Source organism: Taudactylus pleione, unplaced genomic scaffold (assembly GCF_031769625.1).
Source record: "Taudactylus pleione unplaced genomic scaffold, aTauple2 ptg000095l, whole genome shotgun sequence".
NCBI lineage: Eukaryota > Metazoa > Chordata > Amphibia > Anura > Myobatrachidae > Taudactylus > Taudactylus pleione.
Genome location: NW_028284497.1, coordinates 26,315,944 through 26,337,128, shown reverse-complemented (window position 1 = coordinate 26,337,128; position 21,185 = coordinate 26,315,944). Strand labels below are relative to the sequence as shown.

At 49.1% G+C, this 21,185-nt stretch overlaps 1 protein-coding gene across 5 annotated transcripts in view; it reads right to left on the bottom strand.

The window, feature by feature from the left end:
- CDC14B (cell division cycle 14B) overlaps positions 1-21,185 on the bottom strand; it is a 108,155-nt gene that overhangs the window by 6,436 nt on the left and 80,534 nt on the right. For all 5 annotated transcript variants that reach the window (XR_015878227.1, XM_088470070.1, XM_088470072.1 and 2 more), the window contains exon 13: positions 884-991. Coding sequence is in view for 4 of the 5 variants with exons in the window: in XM_088470070.1 (XP_088326196.1) it covers positions 884-991 (108 nt within the window). In the remaining variant the exon portion in view is untranslated. The remainder of the gene's footprint in view (positions 1-883; positions 992-21,185) is intronic.

Genomic DNA, 21,185 nt, shown 5'->3' with positions numbered 1-21,185 from the left:
GTAGTTTAGTTCACTGTATACTCTTAAATTGTACATTTTTTTTAAAGTTATATTGATAACAATTTACCCCAAAACAAAACGTGTTACATTTGTAGTTGAATACTGTTTTATACTAATTTGGTCTACAGAATTCTCTAAAGCTGGCCACACACACAGCGATATTTTACCCGATCTGGCTGATTCAGACACATTGGAACGACAGATCGTGTAAAATATGGCCAAATTGAGAGTAAATCGTGAGTCCTCACTCACGATCACGATGCGATGCACGTCCCCGCTGGTCGCACATCGCACTGTCAGATCTGCCGTACAGTAGGGCAGATCTGACAATCTGGGACACAATGCACTGAAAAAAAAAAAAAAGTCGGATTGGATGCTTTTTACTCCAAATCGTGTGTAGATGTGCCGAGGGGAGAGTTCAGGGGAAATCGCACACATCATGGGATCGTGTGCAGATCACTATGTGTGTGGGCACCTTAACACCAGACAACAGGATTACCATAATAGTTACAAAAGAAAAAGGGCCATAATCAGAGGTGTAAGAGCAAAAACAAATGGTAAAAACCATGATGCTCTGCATGTGGAGCAGATTTCAAATGTGCAGATCTATTTATAGTTGGGAATTGGGTATCCAATCTTATTTCTAAATTTCAGTGTAAAACACAGCTCCCAGTATGTTTGCTACATGGGAAAGCAACCTATATTTTTCCTGCATGCATTAATAAATGTATTGGCACCTCCTCCACTGCAACGTGGTTTGTTCCAGGAACAATCACACTTTTTTGCTCTTACACCCAACTCTGAATAAGGCTCTAAAAGCGATATATGAACCAGGTCTCTACAATACACACACTGTATTGCTAGAAGGGAGATTCACGCTTACCCTCTCAACGTGATGGCTCCTGTGGAAGACCTGGTGGTCCTTTTTGTACTGCATGAAATGTCAGTTAAATCTGACCTGGGGTTCTGCACACTGGTCTGCAATATTACTCTGAAAAGAGTTCAAACAGAATACAATGGTGTGGTCTGCATTACATACACACATCAACACACAATGGCCAAACAAAAGGTTTCACAATAGGACTTCTGAAAACCTGGCTTAGGTCTGTGTGTCGTATGTACAGATGTGCCCACATACATCTATCCTCTGTGCGCTGCAAGTCGCACCACACAACTCGGAGGCTCAGTGTGACTCAGTAGCGCTGAGCGTCTTTTGTGCATCTTTTTACCTTCAAATGTGTCTTATTCGCACAATAATGCAACTATATAACACAAGCAGCTTCTGCTGATTAAAATGATATGCAGCATGCCTATGTTCTGTGTGTGACTGCGGGTATCTGCATTCTAAACACTACGTTACAGTATTACAGGCACTGACACTGTAACGTAGCATATCACATGCAGATACACCTACACTCACACACAGAACATAGGCATGCTGCATATCATTGTAATCAGCAGAAGCTGCTTGTGTTATCCAGTCGCATCGTTGTGCGAATAAGACACATTTGAAGGTAAAAGTACGCATAAAAAGGCGCTCAGCAGTACAGAGTCACGCCACGGGATGGCGCAACTAGAATGGCTGTTTAACGCACAAGGAGGCTAGATGTAGGTTGACCCATCTGTAACCTAATTTAAGAGGACTGTGGTTAAAATAGTGATCTCCCAGTTTTTATGTTTTAGAGCAAGTACATGGATTTCTGATGCGTTCACTAATCCGCATTCTGGAGTCAGCAAGGAAAAGGTTCCAAGTTCCAAGTAGGTTGGCCGCTGGCTAACTGATCACCTGGGCTAATTAAATTAGCCCCGAAGCCGGTACTTATCTGGACCCGTACCCGCACAGAGAGAGGAGACTGCTTGCTGCTGCTTAGTGGCAGCAGTCTCCCTGGTCTCACTGCAGCCCAGCACACAGCAGAGTTACAAAGTCCTTATTGTGCAGAGCAGTGTCACCACTGATTGCACAGAGCGAAAAAAATTGTGGGTCCCAGGGTGTAAGTGCAGACAGCAGTTGTGACAGTGCTGGGGGCAAGGAGGCAGGGAGAGGGCAAGTGTACAGAGCAGCATATGTGCAGGGGGCATCTGTGCTGTATGCATGTGAACAGTGGACAGCGAGGGGGTTAGAACTGTAGCAGAGAGCGCTCGTTGTCAAGGTGTCACAGGGGAAGGGAGATGGCACTGATGCAGTCCATTTAGATGGCTCTACAGCCTTTCTGCAGATGCCAGGATGCAATGTTATTAATGGTACAAGAGACTTATCAGCACCTGTCAATATGGAGCTATTTCCTGGGGTCACAGCGGGTGGAGGTAGGGGAAGGGAGAGGCAGAATGGTGACACAGAGGCCATGGTGAGGTAGGGGAAGGGAGAGGCAGAGGGTGACACATGCCATGGATTTCAGTTTAAATGGACCTGGGCTCCTACATAAAGCATGAGGCCTACTAGGGCACTTTCACTTCCCCTGGCAGGGCTCCTACACCCAGTGGCTGCACAGAGCCCCCCCGCATACACAAAATAAACCCCCCCACCCCCCAAGACAGGCACAGGGGTACATAGGATGCCAGTACATTAGTCCAACAGCAGCAATATCTGCAAAGGATCTTATTGCAGCTGCAGGAGTGCAGAATGTGAGTGTTGTCAAACAGTCTGACTGAATCTATATGAATCAGCTGCACTCCTGTTCAATGCCAGTCTGTCGCTTCCTGTACATCTCACCAGCATGTAAGTAGAATGATAATAATGCAGACAGCGGGCTTGGGATGAGCTACAGGTGGGGATTGGGGGGAAATAGTGTTACTAAGGTTAGAGGGAGGGAGAAGTGGGTTAAATAAAGGGGCATGTGTGTTACAGAGTGAAAAAAATATTTCTGGATGATCTGACCCCCCTCCCCCAAACTGGACGCTCACACCCTTGTAGCTGCAGGGAGCAGTCTGATTAGTGTGCGGCATCCCGGTGAGATAATAGCACAGCGCTGCCCTCCTTAATCAGGAGACGGCGCTCAGAGGAGTGGCGGTAGCATGGGGAGAAAAAGACAGGGGGAGTCCAGGCTCTGGGATGAATGGCAACTTCCTCCTCCCTAAGGTATGCGGCAGGTCCCTCAAGACAGTGGGGGCCGACCATACTCCTTGCCCAAGACCGCCGGCTGTATCTCTAAATGGTCGCCCGTGGTGAATTTTGGGGACTCAGGGAGACGTAGAGGAGGGTGAATATTGACCTGGCTGCTACACATAGCACGTCCTCTGCATTTTTATAGAGCAAGTTCCTCAGTGCCTGCAATAACGCGGACTTTGCAATCACTGGTCACAATACACCTTTCACAAACTAAGATTACAAATATGACAATTGTTTGCACTTCTATTGTATAATTTTAATTTACAAATTATGGTTCAGTATAATGTTTTGTAAAAAGAGTCAGGTTTCTGACAAATAATAAAAAGAATGTTTCATGAGCACAAAACGCTGTGATGCAGCGGCCCCACAACACCTAGCAATAGGACTGCTGCATCACTGTACAAGTAAGATATCTAGGAGAGTTATTATGGTGACAATCAACGGTTATATATTACAGTGCATAAAACTTTATACATGAAGCTTCGAACTCATTAATAGGCATTTAAGTGGCAAAAAGGGAATGTACAGTATTAATTGAGACAATGGGGCAAACGTAAGCCCAAGCATACTTCAGCCACCCCTAATGCTGCAAATCTAAAGTGTTCATGGTCACACTGCACTTATTAAGCTGGTGGAAACTTGTTTGGTCTTAAGAATTGTAAAGTTTCTTGTAAAAACAAGGGAAATGATGCAGAGGCATACAAATAAGCTTGCATGGAATAAAATACATTTGTCCATATGCAGCTTCTGCACACTGGCTTACCACTCGTAATATTTATCATTTTTGTAGGCGTGCCTTTTGCTCCTAGTATAGCGCAGTATAGTTTCCTCTTACATCCAGCTTTGTATAACCTGCATTTGAATGGATACAGCACCATTAAAGTTTAACTCTGTGAGAATGTCCTGTAACAACCTAGTTCCACCTCTTCGGTCATAGGTGTAGATGCAATCAAAATTAGTACAACCCTTACATACACAGATTCTGAAATCTGCTCAGTGAGCACTCATACATAACATGTGCCACAAAAATGACTACGCGAGTTCTACTATGCATCAGCTCCAGGGAGAGACAACTCATCAGCAATGCAGAACACGATGAGCTTTGCAGATTTTTCTTATTTTAACTGCAAACATCTTATGCTGGACCTTATACCAAGAAATTATTGAATAGATCACTTTTGAGAACAATCACATGCAATGGCTTCGTAACACAGCCCACCATAAATTACATGGCTAAAAGTATGTGGCTGCCCCTTCTAATTAGTGCAGTGGTTCCCAAACTGGGTGCTGTGGCACACAGAGCCCAGGGTGTCACAAGTTGGTGGTCCAGGACCACATTTTTTATCATTGTGATAGGAAAAACCAGTGCTGGTGGCAGCCATTCAGAAGTGCAACCCTAGTAGAAAAAGCTTGTCACTGCAGAATAATGAGACACTAGAGGAGATTCAATTGTTTAGCCGGCGGCTATAGTTTTAAGTTGCCCGACAGAGCAATTCAATTGTTGCTCCATCTGGGCGCAATAGCCGCCGGCATTTCTACTTGCACCCTCAGGAGGGTGATGGGATTTGTGATTTTTTTAACCACGGGTTAGGGCACCCCGACCAGGACTTTAAATGGGTTTTGCTCTAATAGAGATCGTTAAGAAGGCGATTATTAATGAGCGCCTAGAACAATTAAATTGTAAAACAGGGCGCTCAATTATCATCGCCCATGCAACAATTGAATTGCCCCCTTAGAGTTGGTCATTTTTCAAGCGATTTTCTGTAAAAAGCTCACAAAAGGGCTGAATTATATGGGACATGTTTCCCATCTATGAAACAACCCAAAATACAAGTTTTTGAACTTGACCATATTATGGTCTTGGAATAAGATGTTCAGCAAGCATAGGTGTGAGGTTTTGCCAAAGGATAGACAAACGATTCTAGTGTAAAACAAGCATTAAAACCATTTTCTTACTTAAAGCAGCACTTTACACTTGACAAGTATCACAATGTATGAGAATGTACGTCCATTTTAGATTACTCAAAAAAAGAAAACATTTAATATTTACAAGTGATTAAGGAAGTTTTATCATGATTTTCTGGTGTGGCGATGGTTTGAAGTACTCCTATCATCCAAAAAAAAATATGTTTGCCAATTAAGGCAGGATAATGGTTGTAGTGAATACTTCTATAATTAAAACAAATTGATAACAGTAGTGTATACCTTGACATACTCTTGAAAGCTATATCTATACCACACCTTTTCTTGCCTCTATTTTAGCTCCTACTCAAATTTCCTGATCTCATGCATCTAAATTAGCTTTTACTTTCCTTGTCTTTTGTTTGGTCTCTCAGCCTGAACGTTCCTCAAAGTTAGCGGAACTAAAGGGTGTAGATCTCCAACTATCCCTGTAACCCAAGAGGAGCAATTCAGTTTAAAGTTGACAGAACTCTGCTTGTGGCAAGATAAGATTTGTGATTTTTCAAACCATCATCAAAATAACTGGTTTAGGATAAATCTAGAGTATTATTAACTCTAGATTGTACTCCAGCCTCAAATAAGAAGAGTTAAAAAGTACAGCACAGAGTATAGCTTCTAGCTGGAAATGTGTGCACGCAGCTTGAAATCTGCCCAGAGGAAACTATGTGCTTAACTCATAAGAAAGACGCGCTGAAGCTGAAGGGTGACGTAAAGATTAACAAATGCTCAAAATTATTACGTTAACAAACTTCAAGTAGACTGAAGAACAAAGTTTTGTAATTATGAAAACCTCAACTGAATGGCAATGAAACAGACCACAAGGGTGCATGCACTCTGTAACCTACTAAATATTTAATACTGCCCCCTACACGCATTAGAGTTTTACAATGGAAAACACTTTTTTAAAGCAGTATTTATTTTTTCTACATTTGTCCAGGCAAACAATGACCATGTAATCCTAATTATCTGCTGATTTTTGTTTGACTGGAAGGTGCTATAATACAGGTATGAGAAGGTACAGTAGAATTAAAGTATTAAAGGAGCCAGTGAAACTAATTATCTGCTGATTTTTGTTTGACTGGAAGGTGCTATAATACAGGTATGAGAAGGTACAGTAGAATTAAAGTATTAAAGGAGCCAGTGAAACAGTGCCCTCTTGTGGTATAGTTGGAAAAATATGGATTATTTTTATGTCCGATGTGATTTGTTTAGTTATTGCTTGGCAAAACCATTTTGCACTGCAGTTGGGGTAGATTTAAAACATACATAGGATTTAGATTTAAGCTAAGACCTACCTCTTACTAATTCTAGATTTTAGTATCAAGCAAAGCTGCCCAATATTTGTTCTCTACATGTAAAAGGAGACTACTTTCCCTGTAGGCAAAAAAAGAAAAATGCAATTGCATCATCTGCATTAGTTTGTTTCAAGAGGAAATTGCTCTATTTAAAATAAATACACATATATATATATATATATATATAAGAAAGTTTAAGGATAGTGTACCTGTACCATTAAAAAGTGACCTTACAAAAGCATTTAGAAAGTTGGAAAGCATATTTGTTTGCAGCATACAATGACCAGATGAGATTGCTTGTGCTGCAGATCTCTGTGTGCCCCTTTGTTGTTCAGCTGGGGATAACCTGGTTGTAAGGGAGTACATGTTTTGTCAGCACAGTATATCAACAGTCAATCTGTGTAAAGCTGGGTACACACAGATATATTGGCTGAACAATTGATCAGAGGCACCACGTCGAACTGCCCACGAAGGACCCACAGACCTAGTGGAATGAGCCCTCACAGAGGATGGAACCGGCAGGCCTTCATGAAGATAAGCTTCTGAAATTGCCATACGGATCCAAGCTGCCAAAGTTTGCTTTGAAGAAGGCCAACCCTTTTTACGGAAGCCAGAGAGGACAAACAAGGCGTCCGACTTCCTAAACGAAGAAGTGCGGTCAACATAAATCCATAAAGGTGCGCACATCAGGGATTGTAGCAATCCTACGATGGAACCAGACAGATAGGGCAGATACCTGCACCTTCAAAGAAGCAAGGCGAAGCCCATGGTCTAGTCCCGCCTGTAGGAAGGCTAGCACTCCAGACAGACAAAACTCCCGAGGTGCATAACCTCTCGGTCGACACCATTGGAAGAACGCATGCCACACACGATGGTATATTCTTGCAGAAGACTGTGTCCGAGCTCTCAGCATAGTGCGTACTACAGAGCTGGAAAACCCCCTGGACCTTAACATGGGCGTCTCAACAGCCACGCCGTCAAAGACAGCAGAGTCAGGTCTGGGTGAAGACAAGGACCCTGTGACAGTAGGTCCGGTCGTAGCGGCAACCGCAGAGGAATGTCCACGGACAGACCGAAGGTCTGAGAACCAGTGCCGTCTGGGCCACGCGGGAGCTATCAACAACAGGAGCGTCCCTCCTTCCTGTTTGAATTTCCGGATTACCCGTGGAAGAAGGGAAAACGGAGGAAAGAGATAAGCAAACCGGACGGACAGAGAATCCACCAGAGACGCCTTTTCGTCTCTTGTGCGAGACCCGTACACCGGCAACTTGTTGTTGTGCCGTGACGCCATGAGGTCGATCTCTGGAAGACCCCACCTGTACACCTGAAGTTGAAAGACGTCCTGGTGCAGAGACCATTCCCCCGGATGAACGTCCTGGTGACTGAGAAAGTCGGCCTCCCAGTTGAGGACTCCTGGGATGAATATCGCTGATATGGCCGGGAGATTGCGTTCCGCCCAGATAAGGGTGCGGGACACCTCTACGAGTGCTTCCCGACTTCGGGTTCTTCCTTGCCGATTTATGTAGGCCATGGTGGTGGCGTTGTCCGACTGGTCCTGCACGGGATGACCCTGGAGAACCCGATGGGCCTGCTGGAGAGCATTGAAAACGGCGCGGAGTTCCAAGATGTTTATCGGAAGCTTCTTTTCTGCCTGAGTTCATCTGCCCTGGAACAAGTGTGGACCCGAGACCGCTCCCCAGCCCCGAAGACTGGCGTCCGTTGTCAATAGGACCCAGTTCGCCACCCAAAACGGACGACCCTTGTTGAGATGGGTCGTCTGCAACCACCAGGCATGGGACAGGCGAACCTCCGGAGTGAGCACCATCGTCTGGGATTTGAGACTCTGAGGCAGTCCATTCCATTTGGACAGGATCAATTGCTGCAGAGATTTGGAGTGAAACTGGGCATATTCCACCATGTCGATTACGGACACCATGGAGCCCAGTAACTTCATCGCCGAGTGAAGAGACACACGGCGACTCTGCAGACAACTGGGCATCCTCAACGGCAAGGCAGAGATCTTTTCCCCCGTCACAAAGATCCTCTGCTGACTGGAGTCCAACAAGGCTCCAAGGTGCAGAATCCTCTGACACTGGATCAGGGTGGACTTTTGCCAGCTCATCAACCAGCCGTGCCGTTGCAGTACTGCAATCGTCAGATCCAAATGGTGTAGAAGGAGCTCCGGAGATCCTGCTACCAACAGAAGGTCGTCTAGGTACAGCAACATGCGGACTTACTGCAGCCGCAGGGACGCCGCCATGACAGCCATCACCTTGGTGAACACACGTGGTGCTGTCGCCAGGCCAAAAGGTAACGCCCGAACTGGAAGTGATCGTTGCGGATTGCAAACCGGAGGAACTGTGGATGGCGCGAAAGAATAGAGACATGCAGGTAAGCGTCCTGTATGTCCAACAACACCATGTAATCCCCAGGTTCCAGCGCCAGAATGATGGACCGTAGGGTCTCCATCCGAAACCTCGGCACCCGCAAGGACTTGTTGAGTGCTTTGAGGTTGAGAATAAGACGGTATGACCCATTGGGCTTCTGCACCAAAAAAAGATTTGAATAGAAACCCAGGCCCCTCTGGGAGAAAGGAACAGGCACTATAACTCCAGCCTGGAGCATAGAGTGCAAAACCTTCCGCAGTTCCGTGGCTTTGTTCCGGTCTGATGGAAGACCCGTGGTGAAGAATCGGGATGGGGGTCTGTGCCGAAAGGAGAGGGCATACCCGTGAGAAACCACCTCGTGAACCCAACTGTCTGTCGTGGTTACCGACCAACACTGGGCGAACCATAGCAGGCGGCCTCCCACTTTGGGATCCCCCAAAGGGAGGCCCGGACCGTCAGGCCGCAGGTTTGTCATCGGACTTAGGGGCCGGACATCTGGTACTCCAGGCCTGCTTCCGGGGCTTGGCCGATTTCTTGGGGCCAGCCTGTCGGGGAAAGGACTGTGCTTTAGGCCTACCCTGGGCCCTGTAAGGCCGAAAGGAAGACGTACCTGAACTGGAAGGAACTGCAGCAGACGGGAGACATGCCGATTTGGCTGCCGCCAGCGTGGCTACAATTTTGTCCAGATCCGGACCAAATAGGACTTCTCCATTAAAAGGCAAAGCTTCCAAGCCCTTTTTGGAATCAGCGTCCGCCTTCCAAGTTCGCAACCATAAGGTGCGACGAGCCACCACAGCTGCCGAAGAAATCCGAGAAGTCAGGGTACTGATATCTAAAGCCACTTCATTAATGAAAGTGGCTGAATCCCGGAGATTGCCTATAAACTCGGTCTGTTCAGCCGAACAGTCGGAATCCAAAGACGCCTCCAAACTATCAGCCCAGCGCTCCATAGCTCTGGCTACCCAACAAATGGCCATAGCCGGTCTGGCTGCCCCCCACCAGCGAGGGAATAAACGGACTTTAGGCAGATTTCCACCTTACGGTCCGTGGCATCCTTTAAGGAGGACATGTAGGGTATGGGCAACGTGGCACTTCGGACCAGGTGTGTCACACGAGAATCCACCTGTGGCGGGGATTCCCACTTAGCAAAATAATTGTCCGCAAACGGATAAGCCACTGCTAAACGTCTTTGAGCCTGATACCGTTTGCCAGGATGTTTCCACGCCTCCTCTAAGTGGTCCACCAATTGACCCGAAAGAGGAAACACTGTGGAGTTACCCTTAACATCTTTGAAAAAGGCATATTTGGATTTTGATACCGGAGGTTCATCATCCTCAATAACTAAAGCTGTGCGGACTGCACGAATAAGGCCAGGTGTGTAAACCTTAGACTTAGCGTCCGACTCTTTAGTACGGAGAGGTTCCTGATCCGAAAGATCCAGAATCTCTCCATCATCGGTCGTCCCCGCGTCATCCTCATAAGGAGTGGACAGAGAAGCCACCGGCCGCTTATGAGGCCGCAACGCAGACTCCCCTTGTAACACATCTGACAAATGCTGCACAGAACTCGTCAGAGAATTAACCCACGCAGGCTCCTGAGAGACCTGAGAAGGGGAAATAGGGAGACTATGGGGTACCATCAGTTGTCTCGGGAACCCCTGCATGGGTGACGACACCACTGACTGCTGGGACAATCCCATCTGACGGAACGCAGGTTGCGGTGCTAACTGGCCCACTAGGGTTGTAAGCGCTTTATCGAAACAAGCCCAGGGCAGTTCCTGAACCGGAGCCGTGACAGTAATTGGCCGCGTCAATAAAAAACACTGCCGAAATAGCCCCTCCGCGCTACCCTCCCCCTCCGCTATAGGTACCTTACACGTAGTACACAGAAGCTGGAGAGGAAAATCACTCTCAGACATGATGGCAAGTATGTGACTCCTCTCACTGATACGCGTTAGTATAGTGGGAGAACCGCCCTGCAATCACCGCACCGCAAGGGCTTTAGCAGAAGAGGAGCGGGGACAGTGAAAAGGCTGACAGTAGAAAGTGAAAGTACAGGCAGCAGATGCTAGCAGCAGTCACATACAATGCAAAGAAATTAATCCCTGCACTATCAGCGCTGATCCTCAACTACGCAGACACAGGGCCTGGTAGGACACAGTGCTGCATACACAGACCTGTTCCAACGGAGGGGAGGTATGCCGGGGGACCCAGACCACGATGCTACCGATCAGCATTCACCATGCTTCCATAAAGATGGCCACCGAGGAGCAGAGAGGCGGCCAGCCTGGGGGAGGAGCGCTGCCACAGGGCCAATCGGCAGGTGCAGAGAGGGCTGTGTGCAGCGGGGGAGGCGCCGGCTGTGTACAGGGAAGGCGCGCTCCCCTGGCATGCAATTAATCCCTGGGATGCCGCAGCGCTACCGCTCAGCTGCGGTCCGCTGTCCCAGGGGGGTAGTGGAAGCGCAGGTCCATAACCTGGCTCCACGCTGCAGCCAGTCCCCAGGGAGCCCCCTGCCTGGGAACTCCGGACCATGTTCCAGCGGGGACCCACCGCGGGACCCCGCTGCTTACCTGCTGTCCCCCTTGAATCCGGCCATGGTCCCAAACATCTGGGGTCACCGCTAGCTGTGACCCCAGATGCCTACCAGCATCCCCGGATCAGTACCGGCGGGGGTGTAGGGAAGACAGCATGGACGTCAAGAATGACTGTCCATGCTGTACCTCCAGATGTGCAGCCACAGCTGCCTTGTAGAAAACTTCAGGGGCTATCCTTAGCCCCCCTCTAAACAGGTGCATCCGACTCAGAGCCTGGCACCAACGAAACTGAGATGCCTTGGCTCGGGGGCGGGGTATAGGAGGGGGACCCTAGTGCATCCTGGGAGGCTGAAAACTTAACTCTGTGGTGCCCGATGTCATCACCTGTACCCCCCAAGGTATCCTGTGGATATCCTATGGACCCTGAAGTAGAAATGCGTTATGCATATTTTGCTATACAGTACGTTGGCGTAGATGTATACATACAGTTAAAAAAATATGAGATATGGTAAGAACTTACCCTTGTTATCTCTATTTCTACGAAGTCCATAGAGTTCCACAGGATACCTTGGGGTATAGGTGTGACGTCAGTCGCAGGGCACCAAAGAGTTAAGCTTTCAGCCTCCCAGGATGCACTAGGTCCCCCTCCTATACCCCGCCCCCGAGCCAAGGCACCTCAGTTAGTTATCAAGCCATAGGCCGGAGGAGGAGAAGGAAGAGAGAGAACAAAGATCTGGACACATACAAGAATCACATTCTCACCAGAGGGAGACGGAAAACCGGTGACCAGAGCAAAGCCCATCTGCAGCACAGGTGCGACAGGGCGGGAGTCCTGTGGAACCCTATGGACTTCGTAGAAATAGAGATAACAAGGGTAAGTTCTTACCATATCTCATATTTTCTACTTCAGGGTCCATAGGGTATCCACAGGATACCTTGGGGATGTCCCAAAGCAGTATCCTTTAAGGGTGGGGACGCTCCTGTGCAGAAAGGAGAATCTGCCGCCCGAAGGAAGCATCCTGAGAGGCGAAGGTGTCAAACCTGTAATACCTCACAAAGGTATGGACAGAGGACCACGTAGCAGCCTTGCAGATCTGGACTGCAGAGGCACCACGTCGAGCTGCCCACGAAGGACCCACAGACCTAGTGGAATGAGCCTTCAGAGAAGGAGGAACCGGTAGGCCTTCATGAACATAAGCTTCAGAAATAGCCATACGGATCCAGGCTGCCAAAGTTTGCTTTGAAGCAGGCCAACCCTTTTTACGGAAGCCATAGAGGACAAACAAAGCGTCCGACTTCCTAAACGAAGAAGTGCGGTCAACATAAGTCCTTAAGGCCCGCACAACATCCAAAGAGGCCTCACCCACGGAAAGACCCGGTGAGTTAAAGGCCGGAACAACGATTTCCTCTTTACCATGAAACTGGGAAACAACTTTGGGAAGTAACTCGGGCCAAGTGCGGAGTACTGCCCTGTTCCCATGAAAAACCAAGAAAGGGGGTCTACAAGAAAGAGCCCCTAACTCAGAAACACGTCTGGCCGAAGCAATAGCCAGAAGGAAAACAGTCTTAGCTGTTAGCCATGTAAGATCCACTGATCCCAATGGTTCAAACGGCGGTCCTTGGAGAGCCCTCAGGACCACAGCCAAATCCCAAGGCGCCACAGGTGGAACAAAGGGCGGCTGAATGCGGACAACACCTAGCATAAAGGTGCGCACATCCGGAAATGTAGCAATCCTACGGTGAAACCAGACAGACAGGGCCGAAACCTGTACCTTCAAAGAAGCAAGGCGAAGCCCATGATCTAGTCCCGCTTGCAGGAAGGCGAGAATCCGAGACAGACGAAACTCCCGCGGTGCATAACCTCTCGGTCGACACCACTGGAAGAACGTATGCCACACGCGATGGTATATCCTCGCGGTAGACGGTTTCCGAGCTCGCAACATGGTACGCACCACAGAGCTGGAAAACCCCCGGGACCTCAGCATGGCCGTCTCAACAGCCACGCCGTCAAAGACAGCCGAGTCAGGTCCGGGTGACGACAAGGACCTTGAGACAGGAGGTCCGGTCGTAGCGGCAGCCGCAGAGGACTGTCCACGGACAGACCCTGAAGGTCTGAGAACCAGTGCCGTCTGGGCCACGCGGGAGCTACCAACAGGAGCGTCCCTCCTTCCTGTTTGAATTTCCGGATTACCCGTGGAAGAAGGGAGACCGGAGGGAACAGGAATGCGAACCGGAACGTCCACCGGACGGACAGAGCATCCACCAGAGACGCCCCTTCGTCTCTGGTGCGAGACCCGTACACCTGCAACTTGTTGTTGTGCCGGGACGCCATGAGGTCGATCTCTGGAAGACCCCATCTGTCCACCAGCAGTTGAAAAACGACCGGGTGCAGGAACCATTCCCCCGGATGAACGTCCTGGCGACTTAGAAAGTCCGCCTCCCAATTGAGCACTCCCGGGATGAAGACCGCTGATATGGCCGGAAGATTGCGCTCTGCCCAAACCAGGATCCGAGACTCCTCTACGAGAGCCGCCCGGCTTCGGGTTCCTCCTTGCCTGTTTATGTAGGCCACGGTGGTAGCGTTGTCCGACTGGACCTGTACCGGGTGACCCTGGAGAAACCGATGTGCCTGCTGGAGAGCATTGAAGACCGCACAGAGTTCCAAGATATTGATTGGAAGCTCCGCTTCTGTCGGCGTCCACCTGCCCTGGAACAGATGTGGACCCGAAACTGCTCCCCAGCCCCGAAGACTGGCGTCCGTTGTCAACAGGACCCAATTTGGAACCCAGAACGGACGTCCCTCGCTGAGGTGGGTCGTCTGTAACCACCAAGCAAGGGACAGGCGAACCTCCGGGGTGAACACAATCGTCTGGGACTTCAGAGACTGAGGCAGCCCGTTCCACTTGGACAGGATCAGGTGCAGCAGAGGTCTGGAGTGAAACTGGGCATATTCCACCATGTCGAACACCGACACCATGGAGCCCAGTAACCTCATAGCCGAGTGAAGAGACACCCGGCGGCTGTGCAGACAACTGCGCACCCTTGACTGCAAAGCAGAGATCTTTTCCTCCGTCACGAAGATCTTTTGCTGTCCCGAGTCCAATAAGGCTCCAAGATGCAGAATCCTCCGAGACGGGATTAGAGTGGACTTCTGCCAGTTGATTAGCCAGCCGTGCCGTTGCAGCAGGGCAATGGTCAGGTCCAAGTGGCGTAACAGGAGCTCTGGAGATCCCGCCACCAATAACAGGTCGTCCAAGTACGGCAACATGCGGACTCCCTGCAGCCGCAGAGAAGCCGCCATGACCGCCATCACCTTGGTGAAAACACGTGGTGCTGTCGCCAGGCCAAAAGGTAACGCCCGAAACTGGAAGTGGTCGCTGCGGATTGCAAACCTGAGGAACTGTTGATGGCGCAAAAGAATAGGGACATGCAGGTAAGCGTCCTGTATGTCCAATGACACCATGTAGTCCCCAGGTTCCAGCGCCAGAATGATGGACCGTAGGGTCTCCATCCGAAACTTCGGTACCCGCAAAGACTTGTTGAGTGCTTTGAGGTTGAGAATCGGACGATACGACCCATTGGGTTTCTGTACCAAAAAAAGATTTGAATAGAAACCCTGGCCCCTCTGGGAGAATGGAACAGGCACTATAACTCCAGCCTGGAGCATAGTGTGCAATACCTTCCGCAGCTCCGTAGCCTTGTTCCGGTCTGATGGTAGACCCGTGGTGAAGAATCGAGCCGGGGGTCTGTGCCGGAAGGAGAGGGCGTACCCGTGGGAGACAACCTCCAGAACCCAAGTGTCTGTCGTAGTGACCGACCAACACTGGGCGAACTGCAGCAGGCGGCCTCCCACCCTGGGATCCCCCAAAGGGAGGCCCGGACCGTCAAGCCGCAGGCTTGTCATCTGGCTTGGGGGCCGGACGTCTGGTACTCCATGCCTGCTTCCGAGGCTTGACCGATTTCCTAGGGCCAGCCTGACGAAGAAACAACTGTGGTTTGGGCCTGCCCTGGGCCCTAGATGACCGAAAGGACGATGGTCCAGAACCAGAAGGAGCAGCGGCCGACGGGAGACAAGCCGATTTGGCTGCCGCCAGCGTGGCCACAATCTTATCCAGATCCGGACCGAAGAGAACTTCTCCGGTAAACGGCAACGCTTCCAGACCCTTCTTGGAATCTGCGTCCGCCTTCCAGGATCGCAGCCACAAGGTGCGACGAGCAGCTACCGCTGCTGAAGAAATTCTAGACACCAGAGTACTAATGTCTAGAGCCGCCTCGTTGATGTAGGTGGCCGAATCACGGAGATTGCCAATCAACTCCGCCTGTTCGGCCGGACAGTCGGAATCAAAAGAAGCCTCTGATGAATCCGCCCAGCGCTCCATCGCTCTGGCAACCCAGCAAATGGCCATACCCGGCCGTGCTGCCCCCCCCAAAAAGGGAATAAGCGGACTTCAGGCAGATTTCCACCTTGCGGTCCGTAGCATCCTTGAGGGAGGACATGGATGGCATCGGCAATGTGGCACTATGGACAAGACGGGTCACGTGAGAATCCACCTGTGGAGGGGATTCCCACTTAGCAAAATAATTATCCGCGAACAGATAAGCCACCGCCAGACGTCTCTGCGGCTGGTATCTTTTGCCAGGCTGTTTCCACGCCTCCTCTAAATGGTCCACCAACTGACCCGAAAGAGGAAAGACTGTGGCATCGCCCTTCACGTCTTTGAAAAAGGCATACTTAGACTTAGCCGCTGGGGGAACTTCGTCCTCAATCACCAAGGCTGTGCGGACCGCCCGAATAAGTCCAGGAATATATACTTTGGACTTAGCATCAGCGTCCTTAGTATGGAGAGGTTCCTGATCGTAAAGATCCAGAATCTCCCCATCATCAGACGTCCCTTCGTCATCCTCATAAGGAGCGGACAGAGACGCCACCGGCCGTTTATGAGGCCGCATCACAGACTCCCCTTGCAATACATCCGACAAGTGCTGTACAGAACTCGTCAGGGAGTTAACCACGTTGGCGCCTGAGAAACCAGGAGCGGGGAAATAGGGAGACTGTGGGGTACCACCAATTGTCGTGGGAAACCCTGCATGGGTGACGACACCACAGACTGCTGGGACAAACCCATCGGAGTAAACGCGGGCTGCGGAGCTAACTGGCCCTCTAGAGCTGTTAGCGCCTGAGCGAAACAAGCCCAGGGCGGCTCCTGTACCGATGCTGTAACTGTAAGAGGCCGCGCCATGGACAAACACTGCCGGCAAAGGCCCTCCGCGCTACCCTCCCCCTCCGCTAACGGTACTTTACACGTGGTACACTGTAGCCGGAGGGGAAAATCACTTTCAGACATGATGGCACCACGTATGTGACCCCTCTCACCAATTATATATTAAATAGGCGAGAGACCACCCTGCAGCACCGCACCGCAAGGGCTTAGCAGAAAGAACAGGGACAGTAATAAAGCTGACAGTCTTGAGGAGAAAAGTTACAGGCAGCAGCGCTAGCACAGTCACATACAATGCAAAGAAAATCAATTCCTGCACTAACAGCGCTGATCACTCAACTACACAGACACAGGGCCTGGTAGGACACAGCGCTGCATACACAGACCTGACCACAGCGGAGGAGAGGTATGCGGGGGGACCCAGACCACGATGCTTCCAATGCAGGTTTCCAGCAGCGTTCACCATGCTTCTGAAAAGATGGCCGCCGAGGAGCAGAGAGAAGGCTGGCCTGGGGGAGGAGCGCTGACACAGGGCCAGTCAGCACAGTGCAGAGAGGGCTGTGTGCAGCGGGGGAGGCGCCGGCTGTGAGACAGGGAAGGCGCGCTCCCCTGGCATGTATTTAACTCCTGGGACGCCGCAGCGCTGCTCTGCTGCGGTCCGCTGTCCCAGGGGGTAGTGAAAGCGCAGGTTGGTCGCCTGGCTCCACGCTGCAGCCAGTCCCCAGGGAGCCCCCTGCCTGGGGACTTAGGACCATGTGATCAGCGGGGACCCACCGCGGGACCCCGCTGCTTACCTCTGTCCCCCTTGAATCCGGCCATGGTCCGGGACATCTGTGGTCACCGCTAGCTGTGACCCCAGATGCCCACCAGCATCCCCGGATCAGTACCGGCGTTCTGGTACCGGCGGGGTGTAGGGAAGACAGCATGGACGTCAGGACTGACTGTCCATGCTGTTCATCCAGATGTGCAGCCACAGCTGCATGAAGAAAAAGCTTCAGGGGCTCTTCTAGCCCCCACTCCAACAGGTGCACCCGACTCCGGCCGGGCACCAAACTAAACTGAGGTGCCTTGGCTCGGGGGCGGGGTATAGGAGGGGGACCTAGTGCATCCTGGGAGGCTGAAAGCTTAACTCTTTGGTGCCCTGCGACTGACATCACACCTATACCCCAAGGTATCCTGTGGATACCTTATGGACCCTGAAGTAGAAAATAAAATTGACGAGCCTGAAAAATATGTTGAAACTATACATAAATCTAACACACAAGCAAAAAACACTCCCAGTCCCTACTGTAATTAAATTGAGTCAAACAGTAGTTTATTCAAATGAAATACAAGATCAAACCATAATTCAATCTCATCAATGCACAGTTCAGCCAAGTAACCTACTTATCCTAAAGCGATGCATATAAAACCATTCACAACTGCTATTAAAAAAATAAATAAATAAAAGGAGCGAGTTGAACAGCCCCGGGAAGTTGGTCCCGGAGTTATTCAATTCACCTTGCAGTTTAGTCTGACTTAGGTCAGAGAATGCCGGTTCTCGTGACTAAAGCAGGGTGTTTAGTCGCGAGAACAGTTGTTCTTCGACTAAAGTGCCGACTGCAAGGCTGTTAGCGCCATGCTAATCTGGAAAACAGCCTCGCGGCCGGCACTTGAATCTGATTTCTCCTTGCACTCTGAGGAGTCATTCAGTCGACCTAACAAAGCACTGTATTGAATAGCTCAGGGAGCTCCCTCCTGGCACTATTAACAGCGCACTGAATTGAATCGGCCCCTTAGGATAACAGTGACAGCAAGTACAGTAATAAGACTAATTAACCTTACATCTTTCACTAATGGGAGGCTTCCTCATTGCTACAGGTAACAGTTCTCATGCACAGACGGGAAGACCTTCATGTCATTGCGCTGGCATAATGATCACCACGTCAGTTGCTTATGTAGTAAGTGATCTGCCCAAGTCCCACTTTAGGTGGCTACCTTTCTACTGGCAGTGCCCCAATAGCATATACTTAGGCCCTGAAATCAGAGACAATGTCAATGCCAATGTTTTTGCAGATGGACTTTTTTTTCTACTGTGCACGCGTGCAAGTCCCACAAAGACCTTGCGTCAGCATTCGCAGTGAAGATTAATTTACAAAGTGATTGACAAACACAGGCATTTTGGGAACATTTGTGGGGCGTGTCGCAGCTTGCAACTGCAACCCCGTCCGCAGTAAAAAGGACTCTGGCGCCTTAATTTCCAACGGCCATTCTATGCATTCGTAGGGTTAATCAGGAGTTCGATGACCAACCAAAATGCGTCCGATGGTTGCACTAGAGGCGGATCTGAGCAGACTGACTGTCTCCGGAAAAATGCAGATGGCTGCTACATTGAGATTTTCGCACAACTGCTTCGTACAGGTTTGCAGCTGCGATGGCATTTGCGCTGAATCAGGCTCTTATGCTAGGTACACACACTTGTCACTATATTGTTCAATTGTCAAACAATATAATGAGAGTACATCAGCAGGTGTGTACACCCAAAAGGTCTGAATAACGTAGTTCATGGATAGATCAGGTTGGCCCTGCAGCACAGCCAATGCCGATATACTGGCGCATCTGCATGTGTGTACGGGCCACGCGCCGCCTGCCCGTACACTTGCTACAGGGACAGTCGACACGGAATTCTCAACTGCGCGGAAAAATTTAAAATGCCCGCCCAGTTGTGATGTCAAGCCAGAAATATCAAGCGGCCAACTAGTTAGTGTGCATAGCTTACCAATTGGCCACTCAGATGTTACACTGATCTGTTGTTGCAGTAGTGTATACCCAGCATTAGTCTTTATATTCATGGATCGAAAATCTTGTAATGGACTAGTAACTTCGGGATAGCCATTTATAGGGCATCCTATAACTTATAAAAGAAATATGATGCAATTAATGTTTGATATGGCTATACATTTCAACAAGTAGATATTACTTGATTAAATTACTCTGTCACATTTGATTAACTTTCTTGTTAGCAGAAGGATAAATGACAAGCTGCCATCAGGCCTACATTATAGGTTGTGATGGTGCAGCTTTAGCACCAATTCAGTATCCAGATCTATCTATGCTCTACTACTAGGGGCACTATGGCACTGACAATACAATTTTTATCAGTATGCTAGTAGCACTATCTATAGATCTGTATATTTATTAATACAACTGCAACATATATTCCGCATAAGAGATCTTATTCTATTACATCTGTCCCTGCCCCGTGGGAGCTTACAATGTAACTTTCCTATTACCGACACGCTAAAACACTTGGGCCAATATTACAGGGCAATTAAAAGTATGACTGTGGGGAAAAGAGGCTTCTGGAGGAAACTCCAGCAAAAATAAGAACATACTAATATGATTTGCGTGATTTGTTACACTAAGGTGGGGGATTCAAATGTTTTTGCTGACAACTCTGCCCAATGGGCACCCCACTGTGAAATTCAACTGGTGCTTCATTCGGGCGAGATAGCTGGCGGCATTTCTGCCCGCACCCTCCTGAGCTGGAGAGTAGAAATGTGCAAAAAGACTTAACCCGGTCTATTTTGGACACAACATAAAGCATGGGCGCCCAAAATCAATTGATTATTGCCCCTTCTTCTCCAGTCACTTTAGTCGGGAGATCGGGGCGAAACAATTGTTTTATCGCGCCCTAAGACCATCTCTCTCATGTAGGGAAAGTAGACACTAGGTGGCCGGATTACTATCCCAATTATATATTGGGTGTCCAGTACAGCAAGCACAACAGGACTCAGAGTTCTAAGCTGCGACCAATGGCAGAATCTACATAATTTACCAGTTGAGCATGAGACAATCCAGGCATTTGATCATTGGCAGGGAAAGGGTAAAACTGTACTGCTATAAAACAAACTGACCCACCTTTGCGTTTTGATGTGTTAGTAACTGCCGTCATTTGCATTGTACAAACGTGTTTACATGCATTCACAAAGCACTTTCTGAAACTCGTGCCCAGCTTATTACACACTGACCTTCCCCCTAACACAGGCCACAGTGTCCCACCCAAACATGCTGATGCCTTGATAAAGATCCAGAGAGGAGGTTGAAACGTGTGGACCAAAGAAGGACATTAAACTGTAAGCATTGGGGCCCTTTATCCTCATCCCCTTGATATACGTCCGGAAGTCTTTCAAATTCTGGGTGTCAAGGGGCCCCGTTTATACATTCGGTATGAACTTTTTTTTTAACATATTATATAAGTAATATCTGCATATATTATTCTGTAAATTTTATTACGAGGGTAAGATCATATATATTTAAATACATTTCTTCTATTCTTATACTGTGTATGATATTTTGTACACCAGTATTTACAGTGATTTGGCATCCCATATTGAATTGTATCTCACACTGTATAGTGTGTTATAGGCTAGAGGTTTTACGCGCCAAGGACTAACCACTATTTCTATCTTTATTTTACTGTTCCCCTGGGTATATGATTTGCGTGATTCGTTACACTAAGGTGGGGGGAAATTTAACTGTTTTTGCTGACAGCTCCGCCCGATGGGCACCCCACTGTGAAATTCAAGAGGTGATAGGACCTAGGGTATTCCAGTCAGCTTTATATAGACCTCCCATCAATGTACCTTCTTTATACACAGTTATGCAGATATAAAATGCTTTCACACTCACCCCACCACC